This window comes from Salmo trutta, chromosome 2 (genome assembly GCF_901001165.1).
Source record: "Salmo trutta chromosome 2, fSalTru1.1, whole genome shotgun sequence".
NCBI classification, from domain to species: domain Eukaryota; kingdom Metazoa; phylum Chordata; class Actinopteri; order Salmoniformes; family Salmonidae; genus Salmo; species Salmo trutta.
This window is the reverse complement of record NC_042958.1, coordinates 74989556-75003002: the sequence shown is the minus strand read 5'-3', so window position 1 is coordinate 75003002 and position 13447 is coordinate 74989556. Positions and strand designations below refer to the sequence as shown.

The 13447-nt window shown below is 43.2% G+C and overlaps 1 protein-coding gene across 3 annotated transcripts in view; it reads right to left on the bottom strand.

Annotated features, from left to right (window-relative positions):
- The window catches only part of LOC115162910 (cadherin-23), a 712130-nt gene that overhangs the window by 18681 nt on the left and 680002 nt on the right, over nucleotides 1–13447 (bottom strand). For all 3 annotated transcript variants that reach the window (XM_029714423.1, XM_029714440.1, XM_029714433.1), the window contains 7 exons: nucleotides 13032–13226; nucleotides 12422–12535; nucleotides 11373–11502; nucleotides 10916–11179; nucleotides 10638–10799; nucleotides 10013–10269; nucleotides 9763–9860 (listed from right to left, as the gene is read on the bottom strand). In XM_029714423.1, the coding sequence (XP_029570283.1) occupies nucleotides 9763–9860; nucleotides 10013–10269; nucleotides 10638–10799; nucleotides 10916–11179; nucleotides 11373–11502; nucleotides 12422–12535; nucleotides 13032–13226 (1220 nt within the window). The remainder of the gene's footprint in view (nucleotides 1–9762; nucleotides 9861–10012; nucleotides 10270–10637; nucleotides 10800–10915; nucleotides 11180–11372; nucleotides 11503–12421; nucleotides 12536–13031; nucleotides 13227–13447) is intronic.

Sequence of the window (13447 nt, the reverse complement as noted above, 5' to 3'; positions counted from 1 at the left end):
TAACCTGTTAGGGTATAGGGGGCAGTATTTTCACGGCTGGATAAAAAAATTTACCCGATTTAATCTGGTTACTAATCCTACCCAGTAACTACAATATGCATATACTTATTATATATGGATATAAAACACCCTAAAGTTTCAAAAACTGTTTGAATGGTGTCTGTGAGTATAACAGAACTCATTTGGCAGGCAAAACCCTGAGACAGATTCTGACAGGAAGTGGATACCTGATGTGTTGAATTGACTTTAAGCCTATACCATTGAAAAACAAAGGGGGTGAGGAATGTTTTGGCACTTCCTATTGCTTCCACAAGATGTCCCCAGCCTTTACAAAGTGTTTTGAGTCTTCTACAGTGAGATCTGACCGAATAAGAGCCTTGGAACTGTGATGGCCCATTAGACACCTTGCGCGCGAGTTGATGGTGGGTACTCTCATTCCGAAACGTTTTAAAAGAGAACCCAATGGTCCGCCTTGAATTTTATTCATGTTCTGGTTAAAAAAGGCCCTAATGATTTATGCGATACAACGTTTGACATGTTTGAACGAACGTAAATATATTTTTTCCGTTCGTGATGTAAAGTGAAGTCCGGCTGGCTTAGATCATGTGCTAACAACACGGTTGTTTTTGGACATAAATGATGAGCTTTTTTGAACAAAACTACATTCGTTATGGACCTGGGATTCTTTGGAAGTGACATCTGATGAAGAGAATCAAAGGTAATGGATTATTTACATAGTATTTTCGATTTTAGATCTCTCCAACATGGCGGTTAGTCTGTATCGCAATGCGTATTTTTCTGGGCGCAGTGCTCAGATTATTGCAAAGTGTGATTTCCCAGTAAGGTTAATTTTAAATCTGGCAAGTCCATTGCGTTCAAGAGATGTAAATCTATAATTCTTTGAATGACAATATAATATTTTACCAATGTTTTCTAATATTAATTAATTATTTTGTTGTCATGACTTGACTGGGGGGAAACGATTTCCTGAACATCAACGCCATAGTAAAACGCTGTTTTTAGATATAAATATGAACTTGATAGAACTAAAAATGCATGCATTGTCTAACATAATGTCCTAGGAGTGTCATCTGATGGACATTGTAAAAGGTTAGTGCATAATTTTAGCTGATTTTATGGTTTTGGTGACGCCTGTCTTTGAATCGACAATGCATTACACACAGCTATTATCAATGTACTCTCCTAACATAACCTAACTTTATGCTTTCCCCGTAAAACCTTTTTGAAATCGGACAACGTGGTTAGATTAAGGAGATGTTTATCTTTCAAAGGCTGTAAGTTAGTTGTATGTTTGAGAAATTTGAATTTTGACATTTATTTGGTTTCAAATTTGCCGCTCTTGAAATGCACCTGCTGTTGATAGGGTGCGCCACGGGTGGCACGCTAACGTCCCACATAGCCCCAAGAAGTTAATCTGGTTACTACTCCTGCCCAGTAACTAGAATATGCATATAATTATTGGATTTGGATAGAAAACACCCTAAAGTTTCTAAAACTGTTTGAATGGTGTCTGTGAGTATAACAGAACTCATATGGCAGGCAAAAACCTGAGAAGATTTCATGCAGGAAGTGGCCTGTCTGACAAGGTGTTGTTGTTCTTGCTTCTGTTTATTGAAGAGTCAGGATCTTAGCTGTAACGTGACACTTCCTACGGCTCCAATAGGCTCTCAGAGCCCGGGAAAAACCTGAACGATGACGAGGCAGCCTCAGGCTGAAACACATAATCGCCTTTGCCAAGTGGCCGATCAGAGGACAAAGGGCTTAGGCTCGTGCCCGAGTCGACCCAGTGATGTATTTTCTTTCGGCTGTTTACCTAATTGCAGATTCCCGGTCGGAATATTATCGCTTTTTTACAAGAAAAATCGTTTAAAAATTGATTTTAAACAGCGGTTGACATGCTTCGAAGTACGGTAATGAAATATTTAGATATCTTTTGTCACGAAATGCGCCGTGCGCATGACCGTTATTTACCATTGGGATAGTGTCTAGAACGCACGAACAAAACGTCGCTGTTGGAACATAACTATGGATTATTTTGGACCAAACCTGCATTTGTTATTGAAGTAGAAGTCCTGGGAGTGCATTCTGACGAAGAACAGGAAAGGTAATCAAACTTTTCTAATAGTAAATCTGACTTTGGTGAAAGCTAAACTTGGTGGGTGTCTAAATAGCTAGCCCTGTGATGCCGGGCTATCTACTTAGAATATTGCTAAATGTGCTTTCACCGAAAAGCTATTTTAAAATCGGACATATCGAGTGCATAGAGGAGTAATGTATCTATAATTCTTAAAAGAATTGTTATGCTTTTTGTGAACGTTTATCGTGAGTAATTTAGTAAATTGTTAGTAAATTCGCCGGAAGTTTGCGGGGGTATGCTAGTTCTGAACGTCACATGCTAATGTAAAAAGCTGGTTTTTGATATAAATATGAACTTGATTGAACAAAACATGCATGTATTGTATAACATAATGTCCTAGGTGTGTCATCTGATGAAGATCATCAAAGGTTAGTGCTGCATTTAGCTGTCTTCTGGGTTTTTGTGACATTATATGCTAGCTTGAAAAATGGGTGTCTGATTATTTCTGGCTGGGTACTCTGCTGACATAATCTAATGTTTTGCTTTCGTTGTAAAGCCTTTTTGAAATCGGACATTGTGGTTAGATTAACGAGAGTCTTGTCTTTAAATAGCTGTAAAATAGTCATATGTTTGAGAAATTGAAGTAATAGCATTTCAAAGGTATTTGAAAATCGCGCCACAGGATTAAACTGGCTGTTACGTAGGTGGGACGAATTCGTCCCGCCGGTCCTAGAGAAGTTAAATACTGGGGCTGGCTGAAACATATCTTTTAGTTATTTTTATTGTACATTTTTATTTATTTTTTCTTAATATTGCGGAAAGAGTGTTGCTTCCATCAATGTAATTGTCTGCATCATTTCCAATCCCCCATGTATTTCTTTGGAAATAATATCCACATACATACACGTACATACCCATACATATACATACGCATACATAAACGTTCATATATATATATACATACATACATACATGCATACATACATACATACATACATACATACATACATACATACATACATACATACATACATACATACATACATACATACATACATACACGTACATACCAATACATATACAAATGCATACATAATCATTCATATATATGCACATATATACATACATACATACAGTTGAAGTCGGAAGTTTACATACACCTTAGGCAAATACATTTAAACTCAGTTTTTCAAAATTCCTGACATTTATTCCTAGTAAAAATTCCCTGTCTTAGGTCAGTTAGGATCACCACTTTATTTCAAGAATGTGAAATGTCAGAATAATAGTAGAGAGAATGATTTATGTCAGCTTTTATTTCCTTCATCACATTCCCAGTGGGTCAGAAGTTTACATACACTCAATTAGTATTTGGTAAAATTGCCGTTAAATTGTTTAACTTGGGTCAAATATTTCAGGTAGCCTTCCACAAGCTTCCCACAATAAGTTGGGTGAATTTTGGCCCATTCCTCCTGACAGAATTGGTGTAATTGAGTCAGGTTTGTAGGCCTCCTTGCTCGCACACACTTTTTCAGTTCTGCCCACAAATTTTCTATGAGATTGAGGTCAGGGCTTTGTGATGGCCACTCCAATACCTTGACTTTGTTGTCTTTAAGCCATTTTGCCACAACTATGGAGGTATGCTTGGGGTCATTGTCCATTTGGAAGACCCATTTGCGATCAAGCTTTAACTTCCTGACTGATGTCTTGAGATGTTGCTTCAATATATCCACATAATTTCCCTTCCTCATGATGCAATCTATTTTGTGAAGTGCACCAGTCCCTCTTGCAGGAAAGCACCCCCACAACATGATGCTGCCACCCCCGTGCTTCACGGTTGGGATGGTGTTCTTTGGCTTGCAAGCCTCCCCCTTTTTCCTCCAAACATAATGATGGTCATTATGGCCAAACAGTTCTATTTTTGTTTCATCAGACCAGAGGACATTTCTCCAAAAAGTATGATCTTTGTCCCCCTGTCCAGTTGCAAACCGCAGTCTGGCTTTTTTATGGCGGTTTTGGAGCAGTGACTTCTTCCTTGCTGAGCGGCCTTTCAGGTTATGTCGATATAGGACTTGTTTTACTGTGGATATAGATACTTTTGTACCTGTTTCCTCCAGCATCTTCACAAGGTCCTTTGCTGTTGTTCTGGGATTGATTTGCACGTTTTGCACTAAAGTACATTCATCTCTAGGAGACGACAGAACGCGTCTCCTTCCTAAGCGGTATGACGGCTGCGTAGTTGCTACTCGCGGACTATTGTTTGTACAGATGAACGTGTTACCTTCAGGCGTTTGGAAATTGCTCCCAAGGATGAAGCAGACTTGTGGAGGTCTACACTTTTTTTCTGAGGTCTTGGCTGATTTCTTTTGATTTTCTCATGATGTCAAGCAGAGGCACTGAGTTTGAAGGTAGGCCTTCAAATACATCCACAGGTACACCACCAATTGACTCAAATTATGTCAACTAGCCTGTCACAAGCTTCTAAAGCATGACAACATTTTCTGGAATTTTCCAAGCTGTTTAAAGGCACAGTCAACTTAGTATATGTAAACTTCTGACCTACTGGAATTGTGATACAGTGAATTATAAGTGAAATAATCTGTCTGTGAACAATTGTTGGAAAAATACTTGTGTCATACACAAAGTAGATGTCCTAGTCGACTTGCCAAAACTATAGTTTGTTAAGAAGACATTTGTGGAGTGGTTGAAAAACTAGTTTTAATGACTCCAACCTAAGTGTATGGAAACTTCTGACTTCAACTGTATATACATATTCATATTTTTTTGGTTGAAAATACCTTTATCATTCCCCGCAAGCCTTACCACCCTTCCCCAATTGGAGTAAACTAATAAACAATAACACTTAGGCTTCTACCTTCAGTTTATACATATTATACACATTTTACAGACACAATCTATTTTACAATAGTTATATTTTGTTTGTTTTTAGTCCTTCCTCTATTTCTCATGTCCATCCAGTTTGATTTATTTTTGTAACTGTGCTATTTCTCAAAATGTCTGAACCTATATACATTTTACAGACCCCATATGTTTTACATTGGTTATCTTGTTATTTGCCCCACCCTTCAGCTCCATTCAACCCCTCCCATCTATCTCTTAACACCATCCATTTTGGATTTCTATTTGCCATATATATTTCAAATGTGCTGTGATGATTCACAAAAGTACTGAACCTTTCTATTTTCATAGCTTCTACAGATTGTAAATTAAAGATAAACATTTTTGCTAAAATAACTATTATATTATTGATTGATTGACTATGGCTTTTCAAATTACCCAGTATTGCTATCTGCAGCGTTAGTTCTAGACAAATGTCGTAATTCTTCAGCCATTCTTGGACCTGTGACCAAAAACGAGCTACATCTGGACAGTACCAAAATAAATGATCTAATGACTCTGCTTCCTCACAGCAAAATCTGCAGAGCTGGGAAGATTGTATCCCCCATATATATAACATTCTATTGGTTGCAAGAATTTTGTATAGTAACTTAAATTGAAAAATGTGATGTTTTGAATCTGACGTTGTTTTGCGTGTCAATTCATAAACCATGTGCCATGGAATGGGTACATCGAAAATCTCTTCCCAACTATTTTGCAATTTATATGGCACAGCTGTCCATTTTTTAGTTCTTAAAATGAAATTGGTATATGTTTTTATTTATCACACTTTTCTTTAACCATTTATGTTCTTTAATGTAGGGCCGACAGACAAGTTCCTTACTTTTTTGCCCTTCTACTTGCCTCTTCCATTTTTGTGTTAATGCTGCAATTAGTTGGTTGTAATTTTGGGTAGAGCAGACATTTCCATATGTCTGTGTTAGCTGCATGTATGACATAACACCACCAGTCCTATTTATGATATAATTCACAAAATTATACCTTTTTTAAACATTTCATCAAAAAATATGTTTTCAATTAGTATATTTGAGTTTAACCACAATATTTGTTGTATTATTTGTTCTGTCTTTTCAGGTGGATTAAACTGAAATTGCAACCAACTTTCTAAGGCTTGTTTGAAAAATAACGATATTTTGGAGAATATTTACTTTTCAAACAACCGAAAGTGTGTAACGGCCATCATACGTAGTGGACCAAGGTGCAGCGGGTTGAGTGCTCATGGTGCCATGGTCCAGCCCCGTCCAGGATCTCCTCCCATGTCCAAGATTCCGTATAGTCTACATAATTCTTCTGTTGCTCCTTACCCCGCTGCTTGGTCCATTTGTGGTGGGAAGTTCTGTAACGGCCGTCGTACGTAGTGGACCAAGGCGCAGCGGGTTGAGTGCTCATAGTGACTTTATTGAACACGCAACAAACAAAACAAGAAAACAATCGAACGAACAGGATTGCAGGCTAAACACACAGCTATGCAACCACAACTTCCCACAAAGGGACAGGTGAAACAGGGCTACCTAAGTATGACTCTCAATCAGCAACTGCCGTCAGGGTGGCTGCCGTCCCTTCCCTCCCTTTAGTTTGGGGGGTTTAGTGTTTATTTTTGTGTGAGGTGCATCCGGGGTCTGCACCTTTGGGGGGGGGGGGGGGTACTGTCACGTCCTGACCAGTATAAGGGGTTATTGGTTATTGTAGTTTGGTCAGGATGTGGCAGGAGGTATTTGTTTTATGTGGTTCGGGGTTTATGGGATATGTATTTATGTAAGAGAGGTGTTTGATTTATGTGTTCCGGGGTTTTTGGGTAATGTTCTTGTTTTGTATTTCTATGGTTTTCTATGTTGTGTATTTCTTTGTGTTGGCCTGGTATGGCTCTCAATCAGGAACAGCTGTACATCGTTGTTGCTGATTGAGAGTCATACTTAGTTAGCCCTGTTTCACCTGCGGGTACTCCCCCACCTTTGGGGGGGGGGTACCCGCTGTGCCTTTGGGGGGGGTACTGTCACGTCCTGACCAGTTCCCGTGCTACACCCCCCCTCCCCAACCCTCCTACTGTGGAGGTGGCTCAGGCTCTGACCTTAGTCAACCACCTAACCTGTCCACCCCCGCTGAATACCTTTGGCTGAGGCACGTCGCTGTAGACCTCGGGCAGAAGGACGATTCTGGGAGCTCTTGACTGTAGGGCGACTCTGGGAGCTCCGGACTGTAGGCCGTCTCACTCGGTTCTAGACTGTGGGCCGTCTCACTCGGTTCCGGATTGTGGGCCATCTCACTCGGTTCCGGACTGTGGGCCGTCTCACTCGGTTCCGGACTGTGGGCCGTCTCACTCGGTTCCGGACTGTGGGCCATCTCTAGACAGGGCACTGTCGCCGGACACTCTGGATGGGGCACTGTCGTCGGACACTCTGGACGTGGAACTGTTTCCGGACACTCTGGACGGGGTACTGTCACCGGAAGCTCTGGACGGGGTACTGTCGTCGGAAGCTCTGGACGGGGTACTGTCGTCGGAAGCTCTGGACGGGGTACTGTCGTCGGAAGCTCTGTACGGGGTACTGTCGTCGGAAGCTCTGGACGGGGTACTGTCGTCGGAAGCTCTGGACGGAGTACTGTCATCGGAAGCTCTGGACGGGGACTGCGCACTGAAAGCCTGATGCATGGGGCTGGTAGTGGAGGTACCAGACTGGAGGCACGCACCCCAAGGCTAGTGTGAGGAGAAGGAACAGAACGAGTTGGACTGGGCTGACGCACTGGAGGCCTGGTGCGTGGGGATGGTACTGGAGATGCCAGACTGGATACACGCACCCCAAGGCTAGTGCGGGGAGCAGGAACAGGACGAGTTGGACTGGGCTGACACACTGGAGGCCTGGTGCGTGGGGCTGGTTTTGGATGTGCCAGACTGGAAACACGCACCTCAGGGCTAGTGCGAGGAGCAGGAACAGGATAAGTTGGACTGGGCTGATGCACTGGAAGCCTGGTGCGTGGTGCTAGTACTGGAGGTACCAGACTGGAGACACGCACCTCAGGGCTAGTGCGAGGAGCAGGAACAGGACGAGTTGGACTGGGCTGACACACTGGAAGCCTGGTGCGTGGTGCTTTCTTTGGATGTGCAAGAGTGGAAACACGCAGCTCAGGGCTAGTGCGAGGAGCAGGAACAGGACGAGTTGGACTGGGCTGACGCACTGGAGGCCTGGTGCGTGGTGCTAGCTTAGGAGACGCCAGACTGGATACACGCACCTCAGGGCTAGTGCGAGGAGCGGGAACAGGATACACTGGGCCGTGAAGGCGCACTGGCGGTCTTGAGCGCAGTACTGGCACCACCCTTACTGGCTGGATGCCCGCTTCCCCCTGGCAAATGCGGGGCGCTGGCACCGCACACACCGGCCTGTGAATGCTCGGCCTCAACGCCGTGGGCAACACCCCATAACACGGGACCTGACCAATAACAGGCTGCCTCCGATAAGCACGGGGAGTTGGCTTGGGGCTTAACCCTGGCCCAGCCAAACTACCCGTGTGCCCCCCCCATTTTTTTTTATTGGGGCTGCCTCTCAGGCTTAAATGCCAACCATGTATATAGAGCCTCATATCGGCGCTGCTCTGCCTTGGCTGCCTCTATCTCCTCCGGTGTCGACGATATTCCCCAGCCTGGTGCCATGGTCCAGCCCCATCCAGGATCTCCTCCCATGTCCAAGTTTCCGTATAGTCCACATAATTCTTCTGTTGCTCCTTACCCCGCTGCTTGGTCCATTTGTGGTGGGAAGTTCTGTAACGGCCGTCGTACGTAGTGGACCAAGGCGCAGCGGGTTGAGTGCTCATATTGACTTTATTGAACACGTAACAAACAAAACAAGAACACGATCGAACGAACAGGATTGCAGGCTAAACACACAGCTATGCAACCACAACTTCCCACAAAGGGACAGGTGAAACAGGGCTACCTAAGTATGACTCTCAATCAGCAACAACGATGTACAGCTGTTCCTGATTGAGAGCCATACCAGGCCAACACAAAGAAATACACAACATAGAAAACCATAGAAATACAAAACAAGAACATTACCCAAAAACCCCGGAACACATAAATCAAACACCCCTCTTACATAAATACATATCCCATAAATCCCGAACCACATAAAACAAATACCCCCTGCCACGTCCTGACCAAACTACAATAACCAATAACCCCTTACACTGGTCAGGACGTGACAAAGTGAGCAGTTGTAATCTGAATAAAGTGAAAAAGGCCATTCTTGAACATGGGGTGAGACATTCCCACCAATCTACTAGAGAACCAGTTTGGATTTAAGTATAACTTTGTATGACTGATGCCTTTAGTGAGAGGTCTAATGCTTTAATATTTAATCATTTCTGCCTTCCGAATTCATATTGGTTATATAAGTAGGCCCTTTTAATTTTGTCTGGCTTGCCATTCCTAATAAAATGTATTATTTTTTTGTTCATATCATTTAAAAAACATGTCACTAGGTGTAGGCAAAACCATAAGCAAATAGGTAAACTGTGAGATGACTAAAGAGTTAATCAGGTTGATTTGTCTTTGTTTGGAAACGTCTTTGTCTTATGCGGCTGTTTGACCCAGTGGATGAATAAACTTGGTTTGAGCTTTACTAATCGTCCGTGAGTTTTTACTTGGTTCATTTAGAACCTACACTTAATATGGGAATGGGGACTGTCCGTTCTACTAATTATATTTCTATAGGTAATAACATGATAATAAACTATACTGCCAGGCAGCAACTGACTTTTCCACATCCAGGATGCGGTTGGTGTGCTTGTTGACCACGTGTATGAGCACATCTGTTTGGGCAAAGTTCACTCTGCCCTTCTTGTCCACGTGGAACTGAGCAGAAACAGAGGAAGGGAATGACAAAGGGGATTAGTGGGAGATGCACATTTCATACGTAAGTTTATACATATGCATGCACACACGCACACACTTGCACAAGCACACACATGCACACACACTCACACATCCCTCACACCCTTACCTACCTGCACATCGTCCGTGTTGACTATGGCTCCGGTGATGTTGGACAGCAGGTTGATAAACTCCTCCTGGAACTGTCGTACCCGCTCTGGTATCTCGTTGATGACAATCTTCACCCGCTGGTCGTCCCGCAGGATGTAGATGCCCACCATGGCGATGTCACTGTGGCCTGCCAGGTCCCGTGCCAACACCTCCACCACGAAGTAGCCCGGGTCGTAAGCCGTGAACAGGTCAAAGGTACGGATGATCCCATCTGTCTCTCCTAAGGGTTATCAACAGGTTCAGGGCCAATTCCACTGTGATTCAAATCAATATTTAGAATTGAGACATATATCCCCTATAGGTGAGGGTTATCAACATTGTTGGAGCCCAATTCCATTTAAATTATTTCAATATTTAGTCAATTCATCACCTTGATTGAAAATGAATTGATCCCAACCTTGGTTATCAAGGAACAATAGGCAGAGAAGGTTAACAACAGGCCAGGGGCCAATTCCTTTTCAATTCAATTAATCTCCTCAATTCTGAATTGAAATGGAATTGATTCTAACATTGGTTGTCAATGATTAAGGTAAACTATACAAACACAGAGGAGCTAATAGCCATGCTAGGCAGTAGGCAGTGACTGACCTATGATAAAGCCGTTTCCTATGTCCTCAGTGTCATTGGACTGGAGTTTAATGTAGCGGATGGACAGGACATGGTACAGCACCAGGCTGTTGTTCCCTACATCGTTGTCTATGGCCTGTACCCGAATCAGATCTGAGCCTACCTTGGCATCAGCAGCCACACCTGAGAGAGAGAAAGAGATAGAGAGAGGGGGAATGAAAGTGAGAGAATGCACATAGACACACAAGCTCAACACACACACACACACATTTACCCCTCCCACAGTTTATGTACAGTACCTGTAGTGTACTCTAGCTTGGTGAAGCGCGGTGGCTGGTCGTTGATGTCCTCCAGGTAGATTCTGACCTCCTGTAGGGTTGGGTCACGGCTGGGGTCAAGTGCTCTTCCCCAGGCTGACCTTTGACCCCTAGTAGGGGCCCAGTTCCTGTGGCTCGAGGCCTTGACGATGATGGAGTACACTGAGATGTCCTCACGGTCCAGATCCTTCTTCACCTTCAGTACGCCCCCTGGGCTCAGGCCAAAGTTACCTTCAGTATCTCCCCCTATAAGGGCACGATTGGAAATCAGTGTTACGTCCATATTCAATAGACAGCACGACCAACATGCAGCAACCAAAAATATATTTAATTATTCCGTATTAGTACTAGTACTAATGCATTGTCCGGTATGGATGAATCAGTGTGTTTATTTGTGTCTGTGTGTGTAGTGTAGTGTTGTGTTGTCCTCTCCACAGACCTGCTATGAAGAAGTAGACTACAGCATTGGAGCCTTCATCTGCGTCCACAGCTCCTGTCACGTTACCCACTACTGTCCCTGGAGTAGAGTGCTCTGCCACAGACAGAGTCTGGTACGGCAGGCTGCCTCGCTGAGAGTCAGACAGACAGACAGATAGATGAGCACACACACACACAGATACATGGGCCAGATGTAAGACAAAATCGTTACACATATGAAACAGAGACATTAGCCTTGTTTATACTTGGTTCTAGCATGCATCTTCTGTCCTGATCATTTCCACTTTCAGATTATGCCCACATTTTCAGACAGGTGTAGACGATTAAAAAACGCATTGTGATCCGATTGTGATCGTATCTTCCAGACCCCCTCCAGAGGTAGTCAGGCACGCTTTGTATCTGGATGTCTTACAAGTGTACTGTAGATGGATCTGGACAGTGAAACCATTTAAAATATCATAATCCTGCCTTCTAAAATCATTGACAGGTGGCACCATTTACATATGGCATCAATTTGGGTCTTAAAATAAATAAATACTATTTTGAAATAATAGCTGTCAAATAATTTGCATACAGGGAGGGATCAGTAAAATGTGGTCAGAATGCGGACCCAATGGACAGATATGAGACACATTGTAATACCATCTGTAGGCATATTTCTGAAATTGTGGGCCAATCAGAGTGTGGACAAGATCAGGACAAAGGACGCATGTTAGCGCTAGGTATAAACAAAGCTATTGACTAATATACAAACACAGTACAGTACACAAAACTACCAAATAAAACACAACCCTAATCACAGACAAACATCAAATACCTAGAGATTTAAAAAGGTGGTTTGATCACACAAAAGAAACATAAAAATACTTGGTATAGAAAAAATATTATGGTAAGGTATCAAATGGTAATGTATAAACCCATAGTTATACTTATAGCTGAGGAGTCCAGGGCTATGTTTCATTGCAATAAGATGAGTCTGAATTAGGGCAGACTGGCGGGAATCTTCCTTGCATGAGACACCGCCCAGCATCCTAACTCTCCTCCACTCACCGGGGGCTTAAAGAAGACAGGCTCGTTGTCATCAATGTCCAACAGCGCAACCTGTAAGGGCTGGGTGGTCTCATAAGGCACGGGCTGACCCAGGTCATAGGCCACAATAATCAGCTGAGGGACAGGACACAGTCCTTTAGTCAGACATAAACAATACACATACACACAAGCATGCACACACACATGCACGCACACACACACAAGAATGCATATTACACACAAGAATGAATGCACACACACACACACACACACACACACACACACACACACACACACACACACACACACACACACACACACACACACACACACACACACACACACACACACACACACACACACGCGCGCGCGAATACACATATAAACACATATACACACGCACACACAATACAAACACAATATACACACACTACATCACTGTGTAGGTTCATAAGTTGCATATCAGCTTGTTCATTCCTGTCTGGGCTGAATCCTGACATGAAATCCGGCAGGCCTACATCAAACTTGAATGCATATCTCCCATTGACATGAAGGTACACGTATGATTCAAGTTCTCGCTAGCTACAAGTGCATATATCAAGTTAGAATTGGGCCCAGTCAGTCCACTCACACTGTGCAGGGCCTGCTTCTCTCGGTCCAGTTTGATGGTGGTGGTGATGACTCCTGTAATAGCATCAATGTGGAAGTTATCCCAGTCTCTGTTCCCAGCTCCTGTCTGGAGGAATGCATAGCGCACCTCTCCATTCACCCCTTCATCCCCATCTGTCGCAAACACCTCATACACCAGCAGGCCTGGGGGCTGCTCCTACAAGGGGGGAGGACAGACACATCATTGAGATTTTAGATATTCTGTTTGTATGCAACTGCAGAGAATTTTACAGTAATAATGTGTGTGTAGTGGAGCAACACATTCATACTGTACATGCCCAAAAATAATTAATATATTCTTCAATTATTACTATCCTGCTAGGGACCACTAACAAACACCATACTGTAGTACCACCAACATGCACATGCAAAAACACA